This window comes from Actinia tenebrosa, unplaced genomic scaffold, assembly GCF_029948245.1.
Source record: "Actinia tenebrosa isolate PJP-AT-01 unplaced genomic scaffold, QUT_ActTen_1.0 PGA_scaffold5__44_contigs__length_20552954, whole genome shotgun sequence".
Taxonomy (NCBI): domain Eukaryota; kingdom Metazoa; phylum Cnidaria; class Anthozoa; order Actiniaria; family Actiniidae; genus Actinia; species Actinia tenebrosa.
In genome coordinates this window covers 1,875,838-1,895,449 of record NW_028292582.1, presented here as the reverse complement: position 1 = coordinate 1,895,449, position 19,612 = coordinate 1,875,838, and the positions used below count along the sequence as shown (strand labels likewise).

At 36.6% G+C, this 19,612-nt stretch overlaps 3 protein-coding genes and 1 long non-coding RNA gene across 5 annotated transcripts; 2 read left to right on the top strand and 2 right to left on the bottom strand.

Moving 5' to 3' along the window:
• Nucleotides 1-4: 4 nt before the first annotated feature.
• On the bottom strand, nt 5-2,237 carry LOC148906295 (uncharacterized). The gene is made up of 2 exons (XR_016121260.1): nt 1,590-2,237; nt 5-1,455 (listed from the first exon to the last, which is right to left on the bottom strand). It is a non-coding gene; the product is annotated as an uncharacterized LOC148906295 (long non-coding RNA).
• LOC148906293 (uncharacterized) lies at nt 1,640-18,761 on the top strand. Its single transcript, XM_089037483.1, has 6 exons — nt 1,640-1,722; nt 10,756-11,018; nt 17,067-17,145; nt 17,258-17,431; nt 17,532-17,860; nt 18,243-18,761. Exons 1-6 carry the CDS (start codon nt 1,656-1,658, stop codon nt 18,387-18,389), a joined length of 1,059 nt encoding a protein of 352 aa, XP_088893609.1. The 5' UTR covers nt 1,640-1,655; the 3' UTR covers nt 18,390-18,761.
• LOC148906294 (uncharacterized) lies at nt 3,410-8,087 on the top strand. 2 transcript variants are annotated; one of them, XM_089037482.1, is made up of 11 exons: nt 3,410-4,048; nt 4,371-4,578; nt 4,691-4,931; nt 5,012-5,369; nt 5,491-5,688; nt 5,961-6,147; nt 6,253-6,504; nt 6,650-6,821; nt 6,916-7,064; nt 7,318-7,509; nt 7,599-8,087. In XM_089037482.1, exons 1-11 carry the CDS (start codon nt 3,689-3,691, stop codon nt 7,721-7,723), a joined length of 2,442 nt encoding a protein of 813 aa, XP_088893608.1. In that variant the 5' UTR covers nt 3,410-3,688; the 3' UTR covers nt 7,724-8,087. The 2 variants fall into 2 exon arrangements, with proteins under 2 accessions (XP_088893608.1, XP_088893607.1); XM_089037481.1 differs by having other exon boundaries at nt 5,491-5,781.
• Nucleotides 7,810-9,294, bottom strand: LOC116288664 (uncharacterized). Its single transcript, XM_089037484.1, has 3 exons — nt 8,904-9,294; nt 8,574-8,831; nt 7,810-8,476 (listed from the first exon to the last, which is right to left on the bottom strand). The coding sequence occupies exons 1-3, from the start codon at nt 9,176-9,178 to the stop codon at nt 8,320-8,322; spliced, it is 690 nt and encodes a 229-aa protein (XP_088893610.1). The 5' UTR covers nt 9,179-9,294; the 3' UTR covers nt 7,810-8,319.
• Nucleotides 18,762-19,612: the final 851 nt, after the last annotated feature.

Genomic DNA, 19,612 nt, shown 5'->3' with positions numbered 1-19,612 from the left:
TAAACTCTATTAGATAAACTTTATTAGATAATCTATTTATAAACTTTTTTCATTTAGGCAGTAACCCATTCTACTCGTATAAGTGCTGAAGTATACCTAGTCCAGACGCTGTCCCACTCCTTTGACCTCTGCGCTTTTGTTGGGCTGCCTGTGCTCTTTTCCGCGAGCACAAGGTGCCCAAGCTCCTAATATATTCGTTTTTACAATTCTAAATGATTTGTTTCTAGTATAAATACGGCGTTCTTATGCATTTCAGTTCTGTTAAAATTTATCTTTTAATGAAAAATGTCATAAGCTGAATAATCAATTAGTTTGATAGACTTTTTTTATTCATTCTTTGTCTTTTCTTTACCATGGCTGGATATTGCCCCATTTCAGACCACGTGTAATTCTCTTGAAAATAGGATTCTTTGTTTGATTAGTATCCATATTCATGCGTAACCGTTAAACAAATAAATGTTACTCTTGAGAATCACACATGGTCGTAATGGAAATACAATGCCCAACAAAAAAATATCTCTATAACGTGTTAGTTTTTCGGAAGAGAAGAAAAGCTGAAAACCCGTGGATTTCGCTTGCCCTCATTTCCTCGATTTTCCGCAATTTATTTTTGACCGTTCGATAAGTTTGTTTGCATAATAAATGAAGTTGCCATGCAGCAGCAGGTGCAGCACTCTAACCACCTGAGCCATGGAAACCTCAGGCGTAGACATGGGACATCTAATCACATACAGTCCTTTGACTAAACGTTGTCGTTGATCGGATCATCCCTACGCGCCTAAAGATCCAAACGCTGTGAAAAAGAAAAAAAAATTACTCTGGTTAACCAAGTGCGTCGTACGTTTCCGAACACGCGAGTGGGATGTACTTTGGTTTTTGGATTTGGGATTTAGGATTAGGTATTTGGTTACCTCCACTTACAAAAAGCCTACCTTAACCCTAAACCTAACCACACGACCACAAAGTATATTTAAGCATTTATTAGTATAGCATAAGCAGGGGCAGATCCACGGGTGGTAATATAGGTGACTATTTCCCCCCCCCCCCCACCCCAAATTTGCTCGAATTTCTCTTTATGAAAATAGCATATATAGGGGTTTGAATTTGAATGGATCCCCCTGGACAATTCCCGTACACCACGATAGAGGTTTTGCGCAATCACGTGACGGCAGCCATGTTAGATGGCAGGAACACGACAATTGTTTTACATGAGAAAGAATTCAATTTCCAAGAGCAAAGGTATTTTATTGCTCTGCCATCTAAGCGCAGGCAGCTCAAGCTGGATTATGGCGCCGGCACGTGATGGTGCAAAAAAATTATACTACCCGGAAATGGGTCTGAATAGCTAAGAATAGCTAAGAATAGCTAATGACATCAAAGAAGACATCCTTGTTATCCATTTTTTTCAATCACGTTCGGCTCATGTCAGACTCGGAAACACAAAAGAGAACATTCCTGATGATAATAAGGAACAATGATATCAGTAATAATAAAATGGGACCGCAATGAATCTTGAACAATGGATTTCTGAAGGTAGGCAAACAATGAACACACGAATCACACTAATAAACAACATTAATATTAAATACCTTTTAAAAAAATTTAAGGCATTGAAGAGCACAACTTTCTGCAAGTAGCCCTGAACGCATTGCATAATGAATCTACTCCACAAAACGTTGAAAAGTGTATTGACAATCCTATTGACAGTTGTTTCTGTAAAGGGTGAGACAAGACATTTTAGTCTCCACTTTGGAATTTAACACAATTATTAGAAATTATTTCCCATTCTCAAAGATGACAACCTATAGTTTGGAAGTAAAACTCACCTCGTATATCTGCCGTTTTACCTCAGTTTCACACACTTAAACACTCCTTATCGACCACTTCTTTATTAGTATCTAGTATCTACATCTAGTTCCTTGTTTTCCCTAATTCTTCAACAACATTCGGGGGTATTTATTTCTCACTGGAGTTAGATACTTCGACATACATGTACAGTCCTCAGTTTGTCCTTAACTTGAGCAACCAAAATAAAGAATAAACCCAAATATGTGCATTTCTGAAATTTATTCCAATTTTTCCCCTACATTTGAAACAGAAGAAGAAGGTATTTCTTATATGTCTAGTTTTCAACGTTCTCGTTGATGCTGCTTTGCCGGCCGAGTACTTCACAGTAAAAGGTCGAATATCGGAATTCAAGTAGAAAAACCGAGAAACAACCTTGTCAAACTTGATTAAAAATAAGAATTATTGTTTTATCAATTTTAAAAACACCTCCAGGGAGACTGATTTGGGTGAAAATATATTCAATTCTTTTCGATTCTATTTTTTATTATCTTCCATTTTTTCCTAATATTTGTTATTCAGAAAATAATGTAAAAGATTTCCAAACGTCTCCTTTGATTGTTTCATCAAGCCGTTCGTACTGTTGTTTTTATACTTTAGCACATAGTTAAAACTAGGTGCTAAAGAATACGTTGAAAACGAGGATCATGACCTCAAGAAAAGCCCTGAATTCTGTTTAAGATACCTTTCTCAAAAAGTTTAGATTTAAAACGTTTTTTTAGTTCCATGAGAACGGTTTTAGAAACCAAATGATTGTCTTTAACACCTCTTCCTACACAGGTGAAAGAAAGTGTTAATATTTAACACTTATTGACTGGGAGCGAAGGAAACTGTGATTTGTGCGAATTAAAGAATTCACAGTTGAATTAGTTGGCAGTAAATGTTGGAATATGGTTTTACCTTAGTTTAAAGTGAAAGGCAAGCGGTCTTACAGGAACATGTCCCTCAACAACTCAAAGTTTAATAAATGGCAAATATTTGACGCAAGGCGTTTTCCTATTTTTCATATTTTCAGTATTTAACACTGCTATATAGAAATATTAAAACTATTGAAAAAAGGTATTCTTTGGTTAGACGATAGGACCCGATAGTAGGTAAACCAAACTGCTTTTTCTAGACAAAATATACGAATGTTTGTTAAAAACACCGGAATAATCGTAAGATTTATGAAGCTAAATAAATGGCAAATATTTCGTGTAACATGTTCTCCTTTTTATACTTAATTCAACATTAGAATAAATTATCTATAGAAATATTATAACTATTGAGAGAAAGTTTTTGATTTGTCGATTGGAAGCAAATGAAAATGTTTTTTTCTAGAATGTGGAAGTATACGTTTGTTCCCTAAAAAATACCTGAATTCTTGAAGAATACTTCTTGATCCATCTTTGACTACATAAAATGTTTTTTGTCGTTGTTTCTGTTCTGCTTTGAAATAAAGCGGGAGCTCTGTGGTATGTACACGGACGTACGGACATACTGACAGAAGTGACGTAATCAATCAATGGAAAATCAAAACTCCTTGGGTTATCAATTTTCTTAAAGAGTGTGGTGCTAAGCTTAAAGTGCACCTCAAGTGTAATTTTTCCCCTATTTGGAAGAAATCCTCAATATCTCAGTAATACTTTTTTGCATTTTTTTCCCATTTTGGAGAAATTCGTAAGCTTTTACAGCGTTTTAAAGTACGCAAAAAACTAGTGTCCAGTCACTCACAACATGTCAGCACCGCGTCACAAGAAGTCCTGGTACGAGAAAAATATACGTCATCGGGGTGAGATGTCATGCCACCTATTGTTGCAAAGCATTGTACAAGTTTTGTAAGAAGTTATTTTGTTGTCATAAAATGCCTAAATATTGTGTTGTAACTCACTGTAAAAGTGAATCCAACTTGAAAGAAGGCATCAGTCTGCATACGATTCCCTTCTTTAACGATGATCGCCCAGAAGCGAAAAAAAGACGTAAACGATGGGTTGACTTCGTATGCCTTCACCGCAAACACTGGCAACCATCAGAATGGTCCGCAATATGCTCAAAGCATTTCAAGTCGCAAGACTATGAAACCATGTTTTCAAATATCGAGGGCTTGAAAAACCCTGTTCACCCAAGATTACGGCGAGATGATTTTGGCATAATAGCGTATCCAACTGTTTTTGTCAGCGACGAAGAGAAAGCGCCACCACAAAGTGCGCGAACGCGTAGGAAGGTAAGCTTAGTCAGCAATGATAACTATGTTTTCATGCTTATATTTGGATTTGGGAATTGTTCACTTAATCGAATAGATTTCGCTTATCTATGGTACTGATGGTGTGCGTAAAATATTTCGTAGATCATGAAAGAAATAAGGCAATCTCAAAAGGTCGCTGAAACTGTAGGGGACCCATGTATGCAGACAGAAGAGCATGATATCCAGTCAGTGTCACCAGTCGCGGAAATCAATGACGCGAGTTGATTTTTACTTCAGAAAACGTATATCGTATATCATTAAGTATTACGGTAATATTCTTTGAAATGTTTCTCTTATATAGGAAAGGAGAGACGACACAAACCATCCCAGCATCATGTCAACGCACCAGCAGCAAACTCCGGGAAAACACTGGAGTCTCGATCAGAGTTCCACTATTCCGACACCACATCAATCCTCGTCGAAAGAACGACAAATGCGAAACAGGATTATCACGCTACGTTCGCATTTGAAGATAAAGAAAGAACAGTTGAGGAAAGAAAAACTAAAAAGTTAGTAAAGTCGGACTTTCCTTGAAAACAAACAAACTGTATTCCATTACTCTTATAATTACGGCACAACTAGATTGCATTTATAATTTTGTCAACTATTTATCTTTCGTAGACCAGAAATTACTAGAGCAGCTAGAAACTTTGTATTGTAAAGACTCCATTGGCCAAAAAAGTGCACCACCGCACGAGAATAATGTTGAAGATCACCTTGATGATCCTTGTAAAGAAGATTGTCTATCTTCGGACGAAGATGAAGAGATGTTATCGGACGAGAATGAGGTTGACATGGAGTATGAGACAGAAACAGAAACAGAATCGTCGATAACCGATGAAGAGGACAACCAACCATCAAGGTATATTTCCCATGTCCATATTTTTGGTGTAACATCAGGACTTACATGATAACAAATCCTGATTTCTTTCCCTTGTTCAGTTTCATTGTAGGAGAAGACAATCTAAGGACTCATCCCAAGTTCATTGTTTTCTGGTCGCAGCTGCTAATGCTCTTCCAAATTTGCCATTCTTGTGGTGCAAAAAAACCTCTTGTAGAAGCAAAAGAAATTGGTACCATGGTTGTAGTGACAACTGACTGCTCAAGTCCTAAATGTCCTAAAAGACACACCGTTTGGTCAAGTCAACCAAACATGCCATCTATGAAAATTCCTGCTGGGAATTTTCTATTGTGCATGGCAATACTGTTAAGTGGAGGATCAGTCACGAAAGTGTTCACTATGTTTAAACACATGGGCCTTAGATGTATGTCCCTGGCTTCATTCTTCCATCATCAAAGAGTGGGTTTGGAAACATATGCCATATTTTTTGATTGGTTTTATTACTAACATCATTATTTTCATCAATACCTGTTGCTTTTGATCTCATTTAATACATTGCAGTCATTTTTATTCCCTCTAGACAAAACTCTTCCCTACCATTCTGCTATATTGGAGAGCATACCAGTCGAAAATGATTGAAAAGGTGAAAAGTTTGGGAAGTGCCCTTGTGATGGCTGGAGATGGTCGCCACGACAGCATGGGGCATTCAGCTAAATTTGGAGCATACACAATGTTTTGTCGCACTCTCCCAATGATTTTACACTTCGAGTTAATCCAGGTACAGTATATAGCAATACAGCAAATAAGTAGAGTTTTTCTCTTTATTTTTATAACTATCCTGAACAATAAGTGGGAGAAAATCAAAAGTACTGTAAGTATGAAGATTTTTTGATAATCATATTCAAGTTGAATTATTCATGTATACTTTATAATGACAATACTTATAATAACAATGATAGTCATAATAATAATGACAAAAATAATCATAACTACATTATGATGATAATGATAAATACCTTTTTTAAATTGTTGTACTGTACCTTTGTTTAGAGAAACCAAGCAGGAAACAGCCCTGCCATGGAGTTCATGGGTTTCCAACAAGCAATGACTTTTTTAATGGGACTGGAATTGGAGATATCAACATTTATTTCTGACAGGCACACAACTATTACAAGCTGTATGAAGAAAAATTATTCTAATATAACACACTATTTTGACCTGTGGCACCTGAAGAAAAGTATGTATATATATTTATTATATTGGATTTTGATATTGGATTTTTTTCATATGATTTTTATGATATAGTGCTTATTTGAATAATTACAATCAATATTTCAATCAGAAATTCGCAAAACTCTCACCAAGATTGCAAAACTGTCAGGATGTGAGGTATTGTCAGAATGGATCAAGCCTGCTGAAAACCACCTCCACTGGAGTGCGACATCGACCCACAATGGTAATGGTCTAGTGATATGGGCGAAATTCATTTCCTACCTGGACCACATTATAAACAAGCACACTAATCTTGGAAATGCATTGTTTAACAAATGCCATCATGGGCCCAATATTCCTCACCGGAAATGGTTGCAAAAGGGTTAGTAAAATTCTATGCCTTGTATTTTTCAAAAACACTGCACTGCATTTTGATATAGCCATCAAACACATTCACATCTCTATATATTTAATCTTGCTGTCTATCTTCTAAGGTTTGTTCACTGGAGTATCTTTGTTGCTTGCAGATAGCATACTCTATGAGAAAGTGGTACAAGCTCTAACTAAGCAAAGCCTCATAGATGGCATCATGCAAGCTTCTCCCTTGTCTCAGACCAGCTGCCTCGAAGGCTTCCATTCTGTGGTTAACCATTTTTCACCAAAAATGATTGCATATTCCTACAGTGGACAGTATTGCCGGTATGAAAAATACTCCATGGAAAGTTTTATAAAAATGTAAGTTGATTCACAGTGCCTAATATTGCTAATACTTGTCAAATTCTTGTTTTATTAGACATATCTTGGCTGCTGTCCATTTTAATATGAATCTTCACAGAGATGTTTCAACAACAGCCGATGGTTCAAGCAGAATAAAGGTGGTTTACCCGAAGTTTAAAAATGGAGAGGCCACAGTGAGAGAGCAGAGGATTACCCAGAATTTTGGTAAAAAGAATACATTTTTTAAATACCAATCAATGATCATTAAATTCTAGCAAAAGCAGTAGAAATTCTAGTAGCAGTATAAGTAATTACAGCTGCTAGGTTTCTTACCATAATTCTGTGTACTTGTTACACAGTAACTGTGGTGCTCTTAATTTGGTGCAATATTTTCACAAGTTTATGAAAACCAAAACAGTAGCATTCCTAGAACCACATATACAAGTATTTTGATTCCCATAATGTAATGTTTTCACAGACTATGTGGAAGAAATCTTTCAGACATTCTTGACAAACAGCCAGTACCTTAAAGATGCTATGCAAGATCTCGTCAACATGACTCCACCACCCATGAACACAATGCTGGTGAAACAACCCAGAGCTGAAGCTATCCAGAAAAGTAATGCACGCAAGGCAATGACAGTAAAGGATGTCCCACCAACTACACCAGGTACATGTATGCAAAGTAAATAAAAGTAAGGATTTTTTTGTTGTAAATTTCAAAAGTTAGTTGGACTATCTTATGCTATTTTCTTTCAGTACCTCAGATTCCTCCGCAACCAGCACCACAAGATAATGCAAGATCAAAACCATGCTGTAGAATATGCAAAAGGCCCATGAAAGGGCATCACCTTTTACTTGATTGTCCCCGAAATCAGAAATAGCAGTGCAGCAGATACAAGAAATAAAAACAAAAACCCATAGTAAATGACAACCCAAATAAATTAGCTAAAAGGAAAATCCATGACACTTATTCACAGTTATAAGTGTTATTTATAATAGATTAAAACTATCTTAAAAGAGGGGAATCATTCTATTTCCTGACAAGGAAGTAGCATGCACTGTACAAATGATTTGTTCTGGATTACAGTAAGGTTCAGACCAAAGATGAAATCCACATGTATCAAATATACTTATATAACATAGAAGAACATGAATGTTGAAAGAAGTGCAAAAATTATGTTTTCAATTCTGCACAAATACGTTTTTCAAGGAATGCATAATAAAAAGATAAGACTGCTGAATTCATATGGTACTACAAATGATAAAGATTTATTGCTTGTTGTTGTTACTCTCATACTAGAGTACAAACACTAAAAGTGTGCAACACTTTGCACTATTTAGTAGTAAATAGTGCTAATCAAACAATAGAAAACAATAGGATTAGCATTATTTAGCATTATTTAGTGGTATTTATGTTGCACACTTGCAGTGTTTGTACTCTAGTATATTAAATAGTTTTAATTATGATAGCGAGTCATTAGCTCTCATCGAGGTCAAAACCAGTAAATTCTTGGTCAGACATAAACTTTTGCCTAATTGTAGTATAGGCACACGCTGGTAGCGGGATCCTCTTCTTACCTAAGTAGCCATATACCATTCGGGAGAATTCTCTGTAAGCAACACTTCGTAGAAAACTAGGATCAAAGAATGACTCATAATCAGTGCTCTGGAGATCGAAGTAGAAACGTTGCTACTCGAAAAAGCACATGTATATTTATGCCAAACCCTTACTCATTTTCCGAACCAGTCTGTCGATATCGTGTTTTGCTTTTCGTGTTGTAACGATCGGCCGCCAATCGCAGACTCCACTTCTCCAAACAAACCGGCTGGAATCCTGGGTGGTCGGTGATACATCGAAGCTCTTTCTCTCCAACATCATCCTGAACAAGATCGCTTTGTAGTGCTTCGCCACAGCCATCCAGCTCATCACAACAGTAACATTCACTAATATTTTGAAGAAGGGCTACGCTGCAGTTACCGCATTTACACCTGAAAAATATTCGTGACCTTCGATTTAGAAGATATACGAATTGTAAGACTGCAATGTGTACGAAAGCTTACCATGAACTAACAAGCACAGTTCCTGCCAACCGAGACTTCAGTTCTGATTCTTGTTCTTCGATTTGCTTCACTTCTTTATCGTATTGAGATATCCATTCTGCATCGGCTAGAGGTTCATCAGAATAAGGTATCTCATCGTTTTCAGAGTCGTAATTCTCAGTTAGACATGTTAGTTCCGATGGTAGTTCGCCGGCCGTGTTGTCTTCGAGCTCGAAGTCAGTAATATCGGACGAGGAATCATATTTTGAGCTACATGATGCGCTTGTAGTTGCCATAAATATGTTTTTCTGAGAAAACTAGTTTTTTTAAACGAAACAGTTGATGCACTGGCGAAGAATTTGGACACAACAACATAAAGTTTACACACAAGAAATGAAGATAGCTTTGGTTCCTTCCACCCCGATGACGTATTCGCACCAGTCCCCCAAATGAGCGGAGCTGTTATGAAAACCGGGAATTTCAAATCTTTTAAAAAAATCAACAATTCGTTCAATTTCCTTTTTTTTATTATTTTTCGTTATTATATGTGTATATCTCCACTTCCAAATAGGGGAAAAATTACACTTGAGGTGCACTTTAAATTTGTAGAATTCAATCTCTTTTCGTCTTTTCTCTCAATTTTTTTTTCTTTTCTTTGAATACCGCACAATTTTCTAAATATTATTATTCAGAAAATGTGAATTTTTTCCCACTTGTTCTTTGATTATGTTTTCCACAGCTTCTTTTAATTATCTAACTAGATGTTATTCATACTAGTACTGGTGTCACTTTGGAACAACTGGATTTCTGCTCAGTATTTATTAAATCAAGAAAAAACATTTCATACATGTCCAAAATAGACAATTTTCTTGGCATCGTCGTAGAATGTTCTGGGCCGTATATTCATCAGAAAAAATCTGATAACATTTAGTCAGCTACGATTTCAAGCTCACGCCCCTCATGTGAGCCCATACAAATTGTGTCTCAAAAGCACGGTTTTTGGATCTTTTCTCAAAATAATGACTATCTAGGCAAAAAACCGAAGTGGATTCAGTTAATTCAACCATTCACGGACTGTATTATATGGTTTAGATTGAATGCTATTGAAAAAAACCACCGTACTTTTTGAGTTGAATGTACGCTATTGGATATATTTTACAAGAGAAAATGCATGACATAACCGGGGTCAAGCTAGAAAATCGTCTCTCCTTGATATAAAAAAGAACCTGTCAAAAAAAACAGAAGTGGATTTGAAAACCCCGGGCTTTCCTGAACATTTTGGTATATAATTCATAGAAATTGTTAAAATTTAGAACCGTATTTTTGCTGATTTTATAAACTCATACTATCTGTTGGCCTATACATTCGCCTCTTATGGTTTCTTAGGTTTCGTAGCCTCGAAAACACGCTAACTACTGTAGTTAGCGAAAGAACAGAAGATTTACGGGTCATTTAGGATGTTTTGTCACGCAGTTTACTTGTGCTATATAACTTTACTTTTAAGAACAACCTTTTGCTTTGGAAAGAGAGGAAAAAGACCGAAAAGATCAAATATTCCAAATGTATGGGCAATTTTTTCCAATGAAGTTAATTGAATAAAAGTTCTTGCACCCCAAAGAGAAGTCAAAGCAATGTATGCCAAACAAATGTTGATTCATAAGAAGCTTTCGATACCTATATAAACGATCAAATGTGGTCGTTATTTAGAGTGAATTGTGTGCGTTCCGCCAACTTGGTGTACCTTCGTGGTCCACCAAGATGGCGGCCAAATTACCAGGATATAAGTCACGTTTAATATTGCAAAAAAACTTAATTCCTCAAAATAGATATTCATTAAATAAAATCATTGTATTTGACACCTACCCCAACACAGGTGATGATGGCTGTAAGGTGCTGGACTTTCTTGACTGTCAAAAAAACAAAACCCTGACTGGTCACGTGATCAAGTCCTTCAGAATCTTAGCACCCGGATTAGAGGATTGTCAGCACCAATGTTACATAGAAGATAACTGTGTATCGTACAACATGGGTCCAGTGGAAGGGATGGCAAGATCATGTGACCTCAATGACGCTGATCATTGGATGTGGCCGCATCACGTGCAACAAAAAGAGGGTTTTGAATACTGTCCTATAAAGGTGAGTAATACCTTTTACACATACCTGGAACACCCTCTAAAGAAGACGAAAGTTTAAATAAACGGACAGATCGTAGCAAGCAATGGAGTTAACGCAAGAAACAATAGGTCCTTAAAGAAATACTAGGTTTGTGCTTCTTGTGTTGTATTAACATATTGCTCATAATATAGACACAAGGTCGCACGCGGTTGTTCGGTGTCAGGGATAACTTTGTCTTATGGCGCGCGTAGATCAACGAGCAACTTATAAATCTATGAATCTAATACAGTCAAGAAACGCTATGTTATATTTCATTGGTACACAATTGGACAATGTAAAGCAAGTTTTCTTTAGTAAGTAAGCTTTCCGTATAATTGCGAGTTATGGATTAAGAAATCAAAGTATACGTATGTAATTTATTATATAAGTATGTAATTTATTTATTCACGTAGACACACAGGAGCTTACAATAAAGTCTCGTTAGAACGTGCATGTGCTAAACTTAAATCTAAATAATACAATACAGATAAAATTCTAGATCTGAAAATATTATGTAAGTGTAGAAATCTATGTAAAAATATACTGAACCACCCCACCCCACCCCACCCAACCCAAACCAACCCACACGTACTCAAAATCTATAATTCAAATTCTCCTAAATATACAAAAATACATAATAGAAATCCATGTTGAATTAAAACCACCCCAAACCATATAAAACTAAATTAAAGAAAGAAATGTTATGAATCGTAACTACTAATTAAATAATAAAGAGAAAAACTTAAGTAGATATTTTACAAATCTATGCCTAATATAACGATTCAAATTTTAATTTTCTTAAAGCCCTCTTGAGTTCCTGTAGACTCCCACAGTTTTTGACATTAATAGGTAGCTTATTCCACAACTTATAACTGATATAGGAGAACGACTTATGCATCCATTCAGAGTTGAAATGAGGTTGAGCCAGATTGCTTCCCTTCCCCCTTAAATTGTAACTAACTTCTCTTAGATTTAGAAAATCCTTAATATAGTGTGGACCAATAGAGTTAAGGCATTTATATATCAAGATCAATGCCTGATAATACCTACGATGTTTTAAAGTGTCCATACGTACTAACTTTAACAGAGTTTCATAGCTTTCGTTCTTAATTTGAAAAAGTGTTTTTAAAACATAATAATTAGCATCTTCGAGTCTGTTGTCCTGAACTTTCCCAAGACCAATAAGTATTATGCTACAATATTCTAAGTGTGGAACTATAAATGATTTGCATAATAGAGTCATTGTGCTCAAGGATACAAAGCGTGAGATTCGTTTTAAGACAGATGTCTTTGCATAAACTTTCTTGAGCTGCTCTGTGATATGCTCCTTAAAGGTAAGCCTTTTATCCAATGTGACGCCAAGAATTCTCAAAGTAGGTTCGATTTTTACATCGTTGCCATTGACTTGGAAATCGTGCTTATATGTTGATGGACCAAGGATCATCGCCTGCATCTTGGTATTATTTATGGACAGGTAATTTTGCTCCAGCCATGTAGACAAAGTAGACAAATCATTGTTGACTATGAACTGAAGCGCTATTGAGGAGGCGTCTGAAGCATAACTGGTGGTAGTCAGCATACAATCTTAAAAAGATATTGGACACACAGTAATTGATGTCATTCATGTAGATGTTAAACAGTAATGGACCGAGCAGAGATCCTTGTGGTACACCCACTGTAACTGTACTCCAGTCTGAGTATGTGCCATCTATTTTTACCCTCTGACGACGATCGAGATATTCGTGAAGAAGCTTTATGGCCGTGGTTGAAAATCCGTAAGCTAGCTTGTAATTTAGCCAAAAAAAGATTATGGTTGACACTGTCAAATGCTTTGCTTAGAACTACTGCAACAGTCACGACAGTATCGTTTAGGTCTAAATGGGCACGCCAGTCTTCAGTCATTTTTAGAATAGCCGTAGAGCAAGAATGTCCCTTCATATATCCAGTTTTGAGACAGCAGAGGAGCCATTGCATTATATGTCTGATCATGTATAACTTTCTCAAACACTTTGGACAACGTGGTTAAGATGGAGACAGGTCTATAGTTAGTTTTATCGGTTTTGCTTCCTTTTTTATGTATTGGTGCAAGAGAATATGAAGTAAGAGAGCATATCCCTGTGACCCATGAAAGTTTCTTGAAAATCTATTTTTAGCTCCGCGCGCAAGCCTGAGCTATTTTAGCAAGCGATTCCTGATTGGTCAGAGTTGTAGTGATGTCATAGGTACAGAAGCCAAACTTTATTCAATTTTACGAGAAAATGCGTTTAAGGGAATTCCTTGAGAAATTCTGAAAGGTTTTTGAAGGAATCCATAAATAGCATATGTAAAAAATACTGCCAGCTGAGACAACATCATTCAAGCTTGTTTTTAAAATCAAAAAAATGATCGCTCGATTGAGACTCATTCGTGTTGGAGTTGATTGCAGTTATAGATGAGACTGTAAGTTATTCCACAATTCTCCACCTAAACTGAAATACAGTTAATATTGGTGTATCCCAAGAACACGTACTTCTGACCTGAACTTCAGTGTGTTCAAAATGACGAGTTATCTCTGATGGACATCTAAAATGAAGGTGGATTGGACTCGTTTACGAAAGAGCCGGATTTTCGATGAACAAACTTGTTGACTTCACTGAATCAAAAGTTTAAAAAACTTTAATCTTGAGAGAAAATTTAGCATTTGCTCTTGGAATCAGTTGTTTACCAGTAAAAAGAAGAGGTTTTAGGATAGCTGAAAACAGTCAAGGTGCTTGGAATGGAAGAATTAAACATAAAAGCACAAATACGCCGAACTGAGAGCATCTGGCGGAAAAAATCGCAAGTAAAATGCCCCTCGATCAGGTAAAAATAATCTCTTTTTTATTAGTTTGAATCCTCAAATACTAAGTTTGACTTCACTTTTTGTACTTAGCCGATATCGTGATTGTATTTCTATAGTTTGTTGGGGATTTTAGAATTTGAAAAGTTAGGGAAAAAATGTATGAATAAATTAAATTGAATTGAATTGAATTGAATTGAACGTTGAGGCGGAGCGAAAATTCATGGTGCAAATATGAAAGCAAGTTCTAGTTTTACTAGTCAAACTTTTTCATTAATTCACCTTTTCTCAATGGGCAATGTCTTTTACATAAAGTGACATACAGTATTTTGGCAAACTTAACATATTAATTAATTGTGAAAAATCATTTCAGATTGCAGTGCCTTTTTTCCTCTGTGAAAACAGAAAATTTTCTTCGGCACATTTCGGTCCAAGTTTGTCATTCTGATCCGTGTGTGAAACAAAATACTGGTCTTGTTCATCGTCTTTTTAATCACTTTAACTTAAACTTTATTATAGGAAACACTACGATAAATGCTTTTTTGGCTGTCTTCACTGTAGGTCTTTCGCTATTTTCATCGCAATTTTTTATCGCGGTTTTCTCCCCCATGACGTCTTCGCTGTTTTCAGCTTGTTCGTATACTGAAAATCATCCTGATTTGATCTTTTTCGATGTTCATTTTCACCAATTGTTAAGTTTAATGTTTAATTCGTCTATGAAGAACACATGATACTTTAATTATTTCAACTTTTTACTGATTTTGAAGGCATTTTTCTCGTCGGGAACTAAACATTTTTCGCTCGCATGGAAGTCACTATATAACTTTGAGCAATCAGGAATCGCATGCTAAAAATAGCTCAGCCTTGCGCGCGGAGCTAAAAATAGATTTTCAAGAAACTTTCATGGTTACAGACCCATGTATGGGAGATGTGCTCTCTTACTTAATATTCTCTTAATTTTTGTAAGGTTGCTGCTCTTTCACTCTCTGGGCAGAGACTGAGTAATTATTAGGTGATTTAGGCCTAGGGCAAACGTCGAACTTTCCATGCACCGAACTCATTAAAAACAATGGATATCAGGTGATAATGAGGCGGCATTCTTTGATGTAATTAAGTTCGGTGCATGGAAAGTTCGACGTTTGCCCTAGGCCTTATAAGCTTAGTAACCTCGCCTGCAATACTTGGGGCGGACAATTGTAGTAGTATAGGCGCGATGATATGCCATCCATTCCAACAGATTTCCTCGGATTTAAATGTTCCAGGATGTTTTTTTTACATATTCCGTATCGACCGGAGTAAAGAAAAATTCATTTAAGTGCTCCCTGTCACGTATTGATAAAACACTAGAGTGATTGTCCATATCATCGATTGTGAGATCTTGGGTGTCTTGCTTAATTACATTACAAAGATATTCATTAAAACATTCAGCAACGGACTTGGCTTCATTAATGACATGATTTTCCTCAACTAAGATGATCTTCTCATGAGTCTTGCATCTGGTGTTTGGCAGCAGAGGCTTCATTCTTTTCCAAAATTCTCCAGCATGTTTCGTATCGTTAGAAGCGTTTTTACAAAAAGAATGAAGTGCTTTCATTTTCATTGAAGTTACTTTATTACGTTGTGTTTTGTAAGGCTTCCCACGTGCTTGGTGATGGCTTCTTTTTGTGCAATTTGAATAGTTTTTGACGATAGAATATCTGACGTTGTATCCCCGGTGTAATCCATGGTCGCCTCTTATTTGTTTCTTCTTAATTGGAGCATGGTTGTCGCCAAATGTCTTTGTATAGACTCGCCCAATGGTCCCATATGTCATTACAATCTTCAAAAGCATAGGCTGCATGCCAAGGGACGTTTTTCAAGTCAATTAGAAAATCAGCCTCGTTGAAATTCTTCATGTTTCTATAAGTGAAGTAGTCCATAGTTAATAGAAGGGAATGGTTAGGAAACCTATTGTTATCAGGTCTTTGTTCGCTTTTGATGTTGAACCGGTCTTGACTGTGCACAATGTTTGATTTATGTACATCCGAAATTGCAAAATAAGTAAACATAAACTTTGTGTACGGGATTGGTGTAAGGAATATTCAAATATCTCTTATAAATCTTTAAGTATTTTGAACTAGCAGCCAAAAGAAAGATTTTGGTCTATTCGCTCAGCCATTGCCAACGATGGTAAAACAATGGTAAAACAAAGGATTGTGCACTGTCACGCTTGAAAAAAGTGAACAAAGACATATAACAATAGGTTTCATAACCGTTCCCCTCTGTTAACTATGAGTAGTCTAGGTAATTTGTTTCTTCTAATAGCAAAAATCAAATCATGATCGCTGAGTCCAAGATGTAAATTTCCCGCCCTCGCGTACCTTTCATTGTGACTTGTAAGAATAGCATCAATCAACTTCATTGTTTTCTCCGTAAACGAGTAGGATCTTTGATTTGGTTTTCGAGATCGAAACGCTGACAGAAATCGAGAAGTTTTTTGTTTGGCGTATCATCCCTATCATACATGTCCATGTTGAAATCGCCAAGCAGAAGAAGGCTTTTGACAAAGCTGCAATGAAGTCACACTCTTTGCATTTCCGAATCCCAGGGGATTTATAACAGCCGCACACGATAAAACTACCACGTTTCGTTTCTCCAACATCTAAGCAAATAGCCTCGACATATTTAGGTTCCAATTTTTGTCTACGATATACTGATAGATCGTCTCTAATGTATACTAACAGGCCTCCTGCTATCCCTTCTTGCGGTCCCTTCTTATTAAACGAAAGCGTGAGTGATGCCGGAGCTTCTGATACGGATTTGTCAATTTTAGTTTCAGCAATAAATAGAATATAAAACATGTCTTGATCAAGCATACCTTTGACTTCGGCTAGCTTGTTGATAATGCTGTTGATATTCAAATAGGCTATCTTAAGATTCGTCTTGTAATAACTGCTGATATTTGTTTTATACCATGAAGTTGGGCTTGTGAGATCCTTGACATATTCAGTCGCTTGATCTAATACATCTTCGTTCTTCTCCTCTATAACTTCAGACCAGTCAATTCCATGAAATGGTAGTACACTAAGATAATTGAGCAAACAACTCGGACATGTCCACGAAGTATTTCCATGTTTCTACGTTGCTTTGGGTGCTATTTAGTCTCTAACACTCAAGTCACCGTTGGGCATCCATACTAATATTACTTTACAATTTGGTATTTTTCTCCGTAGAACCGTTGCTCGTCCAGTCCTTGTCCCTCCAACAAGTTATGTCTACCTGACTTTTCATGGGACAGCTTTAGCTGTGTTGGTGAGTTTTGTCTACAGCAGATAGGAAGTTCCAAATGCATGTAGAATATTACGGTTTTAGTAATTGATCTAGAATCTCAAATCTTCCAATTGTTATTATCTTGCAATTCTAGATGGCGTTTGGACACAGTGGACGTCATGGACCGCCTGTCATGATCTCCCAGATTGTCCCAGGACACGTACACGAAACTGTACCAACCCTGCAGCACCTCAGAATATCGGTACCAACTGCACCGGGAATGATATGGAGACCAAAGAATGTCAAATACCAGTAGTTAATACAACGGGTAAGAAACTCGTTTTAGATTATTTGTACTAATGATATGAGACCGGTCCAACGTCCAAATCCTAACAAAATGATATTATTTCATATTTTTCATTTCACAGGATGTGAAAACCCGCTGGGTATGGAAGATCGAACCATCCTTGACTCCCAGATCACTGCTTCATCTACTTTCGCTAATTCGCCACCATATGCCCCACAGGAAGCCCGACTGAATAATCAGCATGTTGATAGCGTTTCTCATGGTGCATGGGCTGCAGGTGGGTCTCAAAGGGGCGAGTACATACAGGTTGACCTTGGTGGAGTCAAGATGGTTACTAAGATTGCCACACAAGGAAGACCCAGCTATTACTCCCAATGGGTGACCGAGTACAGTGTGTCTTACAGCAACGACACAAAGGACTGGAAAAACTACTATGGAGACTGTGTTAAGGTTAAAAAAGCTCACTATTAAAAACTGAACATCAAAACTGATTGATATATTACTCACTGAATAGCATTGTTAGTCGTGATTCTCGCATACAAACCTTCTTTTAACTTTAATTTATCAAACACCTCAATCTCTAAGCACCTTTAAATTTAAATCTCTTAATTGAACGTGATTGTAAACTAGAATGTGTTACATGTATCATTTTTCCCCTTTTCTTATCATAAGGTAATTTTTCCAATTATTCTATTTGATCTTTCAGTTATTCGCGCCCCTTACTTAGATCACCCATCATGTTTTTTCCTGTTCAATAATGCATGAGTTATGTGGCTGCTTCAGGGTTAAATCTGTAAGTTAACCGTGATATAAAATCGTATTTTTTCCGTAGAAATTTCCAGGAAACTTTGATAAGAACACGGTAGTAAGCAACAAGATCGACATACCTATCATTGCTCGACATATTCGTGTCATTGTACGGGCTTACAGACGGCATGCTTTAATGAGAATGGAGCTGTATGGTTGTACCCCACCATGAAGTACAAACAAACACCACCAAGAAATGTCTTGTTTTACAGCCACAATTAGAACCTTGTCTCCACAGACCACCTGGTTTCAGCCATCTTTTATGGAGCTGTATGGCTGTAGCCCACCATGAAACACAAACAAACACCAAGAAATTCCTTGTTTTACAGCCGCAATTAGAACCTTGTCTTCGGAGGTCGCCTCATTTAAAGTAGCTAATTTTAATTTAAAAATCGTTATAATGCAAACCTTAGAAAATATTTTCTGTTTGTTTGTTTTTTTTTGTTTTTTTTTTTTCATTTGTCCAAATTACTTTTTGGATAAGCTCGTTAAGCTCGTTTTTTTATTGGAAAGAAATTTGCGTGGTTAAAAATATCCTGAGTTATTTTGTATTTTATTTTGCATCTCAAAATACGGCATTTAGTGCTGTGAACTCAGTGACCAACAAATGTTATTTCAACCTTATATCTATTTATTTATTTATCTATCTATCGGCAGGTAAATGGTGTTGCCATGGGTACTAAGATGGGCCCTAGTTACGCCAATTCGTTTGTTGGTTATATCGCAAACCTTGTTTTTTAACAGTATACTGGACCTAAACCTGATTTTTTGGACGGTATATTGATGATTGTATTGGTGCTACTTCTTGTTCTCGTAATGACTTAGATTCTTTCATCTCTTTTGTTAACTCTTTTCACCCTGCCTTAGACTTTACGTGGGAGGTTAGTGAAACATCAGTCACTTTCCTTGACATCTTGCTCAGTGTTAACGACGATCATCTTAGCACTAGTGTCCATTACAAACCTACTGACTCTCATTCTTATTTACTCTACTCGTCCTCTCATCCTAGGCACACTCTTAACGCTATTCCGTTCTCGCAATTTCTTCGTCTTCGTCGTTTGTGTAGTGATGATCTTGATTTTTCTGTTAAATGTTCTGAGATGCGTTCCTTCTTTCTTAAGCGTAATTATCCTGCTCATGTTATTGATCACGCCATTCGCAAAGTTTCTACTATTGATCGTACCACCGCTCTCACTCCTTACACTTCTAATGATCGCATTACCTTTCATTCTTACGTATCATCCTATTAATAACTCCATTAAACCCCTTGTTAACCGCAACTTTTCTCTGCTTGACTCTGATACTCGCACTTCTGCTATTTTCAACAACCGCCCTCTTTTTCTTTTAAACGTGATCGTAATCTTCGTTCTTTCTTGGTCAAGGGAGTTCTTCCCT

Excerpts from the sequence above, each read along its gene's own strand:
- LOC148906294 (XM_089037481.1), top strand. The coding sequence starts at position 3,689 with ATGCCTAAATATTGTGTTGTAACTCACTGTAAAAGTGAATCCAACTTG. Across the intron at positions 5,782-5,960 it reads GGGAGAAAATCAAAAGTACT|AGAAACCAAGCAGGAAACAG; the intron begins GTAAGTATGAAG and ends ACCTTTGTTTAG. Across the intron at positions 6,505-6,649 it reads CCGGAAATGGTTGCAAAAGG|ATAGCATACTCTATGAGAAA; the intron begins GTTAGTAAAATT and ends TGTTGCTTGCAG.
- LOC116288664 (XM_089037484.1), bottom strand. The coding sequence starts at position 9,178 with ATGGCAACTACAAGCGCATCATGTAGCTCAAAATATGATTCCTCGTCC. Across the intron at positions 8,832-8,903 it reads ACTGTGCTTGTTAGTTCATG|GTGTAAATGCGGTAACTGCA; the intron begins GTAAGCTTTCGT and ends AATATTTTTCAG. Across the intron at positions 8,477-8,573 it reads CAGACTGGTTCGGAAAATGA|TTTTCTACGAAGTGTTGCTT; the intron begins GTAAGGGTTTGG and ends CTTTGATCCTAG.
- LOC148906293 (XM_089037483.1), top strand. The coding sequence starts at position 1,656 with ATGAATCTACTCCACAAAACGTTGAAAAGTGTATTGACAATCCTATTG. Across the intron at positions 1,723-10,755 it reads GACAGTTGTTTCTGTAAAGG|GTGATGATGGCTGTAAGGTG; the intron begins GTGAGACAAGAC and ends ACCCCAACACAG. Across the intron at positions 17,432-17,531 it reads ACCAGTAGTTAATACAACGG|GATGTGAAAACCCGCTGGGT; the intron begins GTAAGAAACTCG and ends TTCATTTCACAG.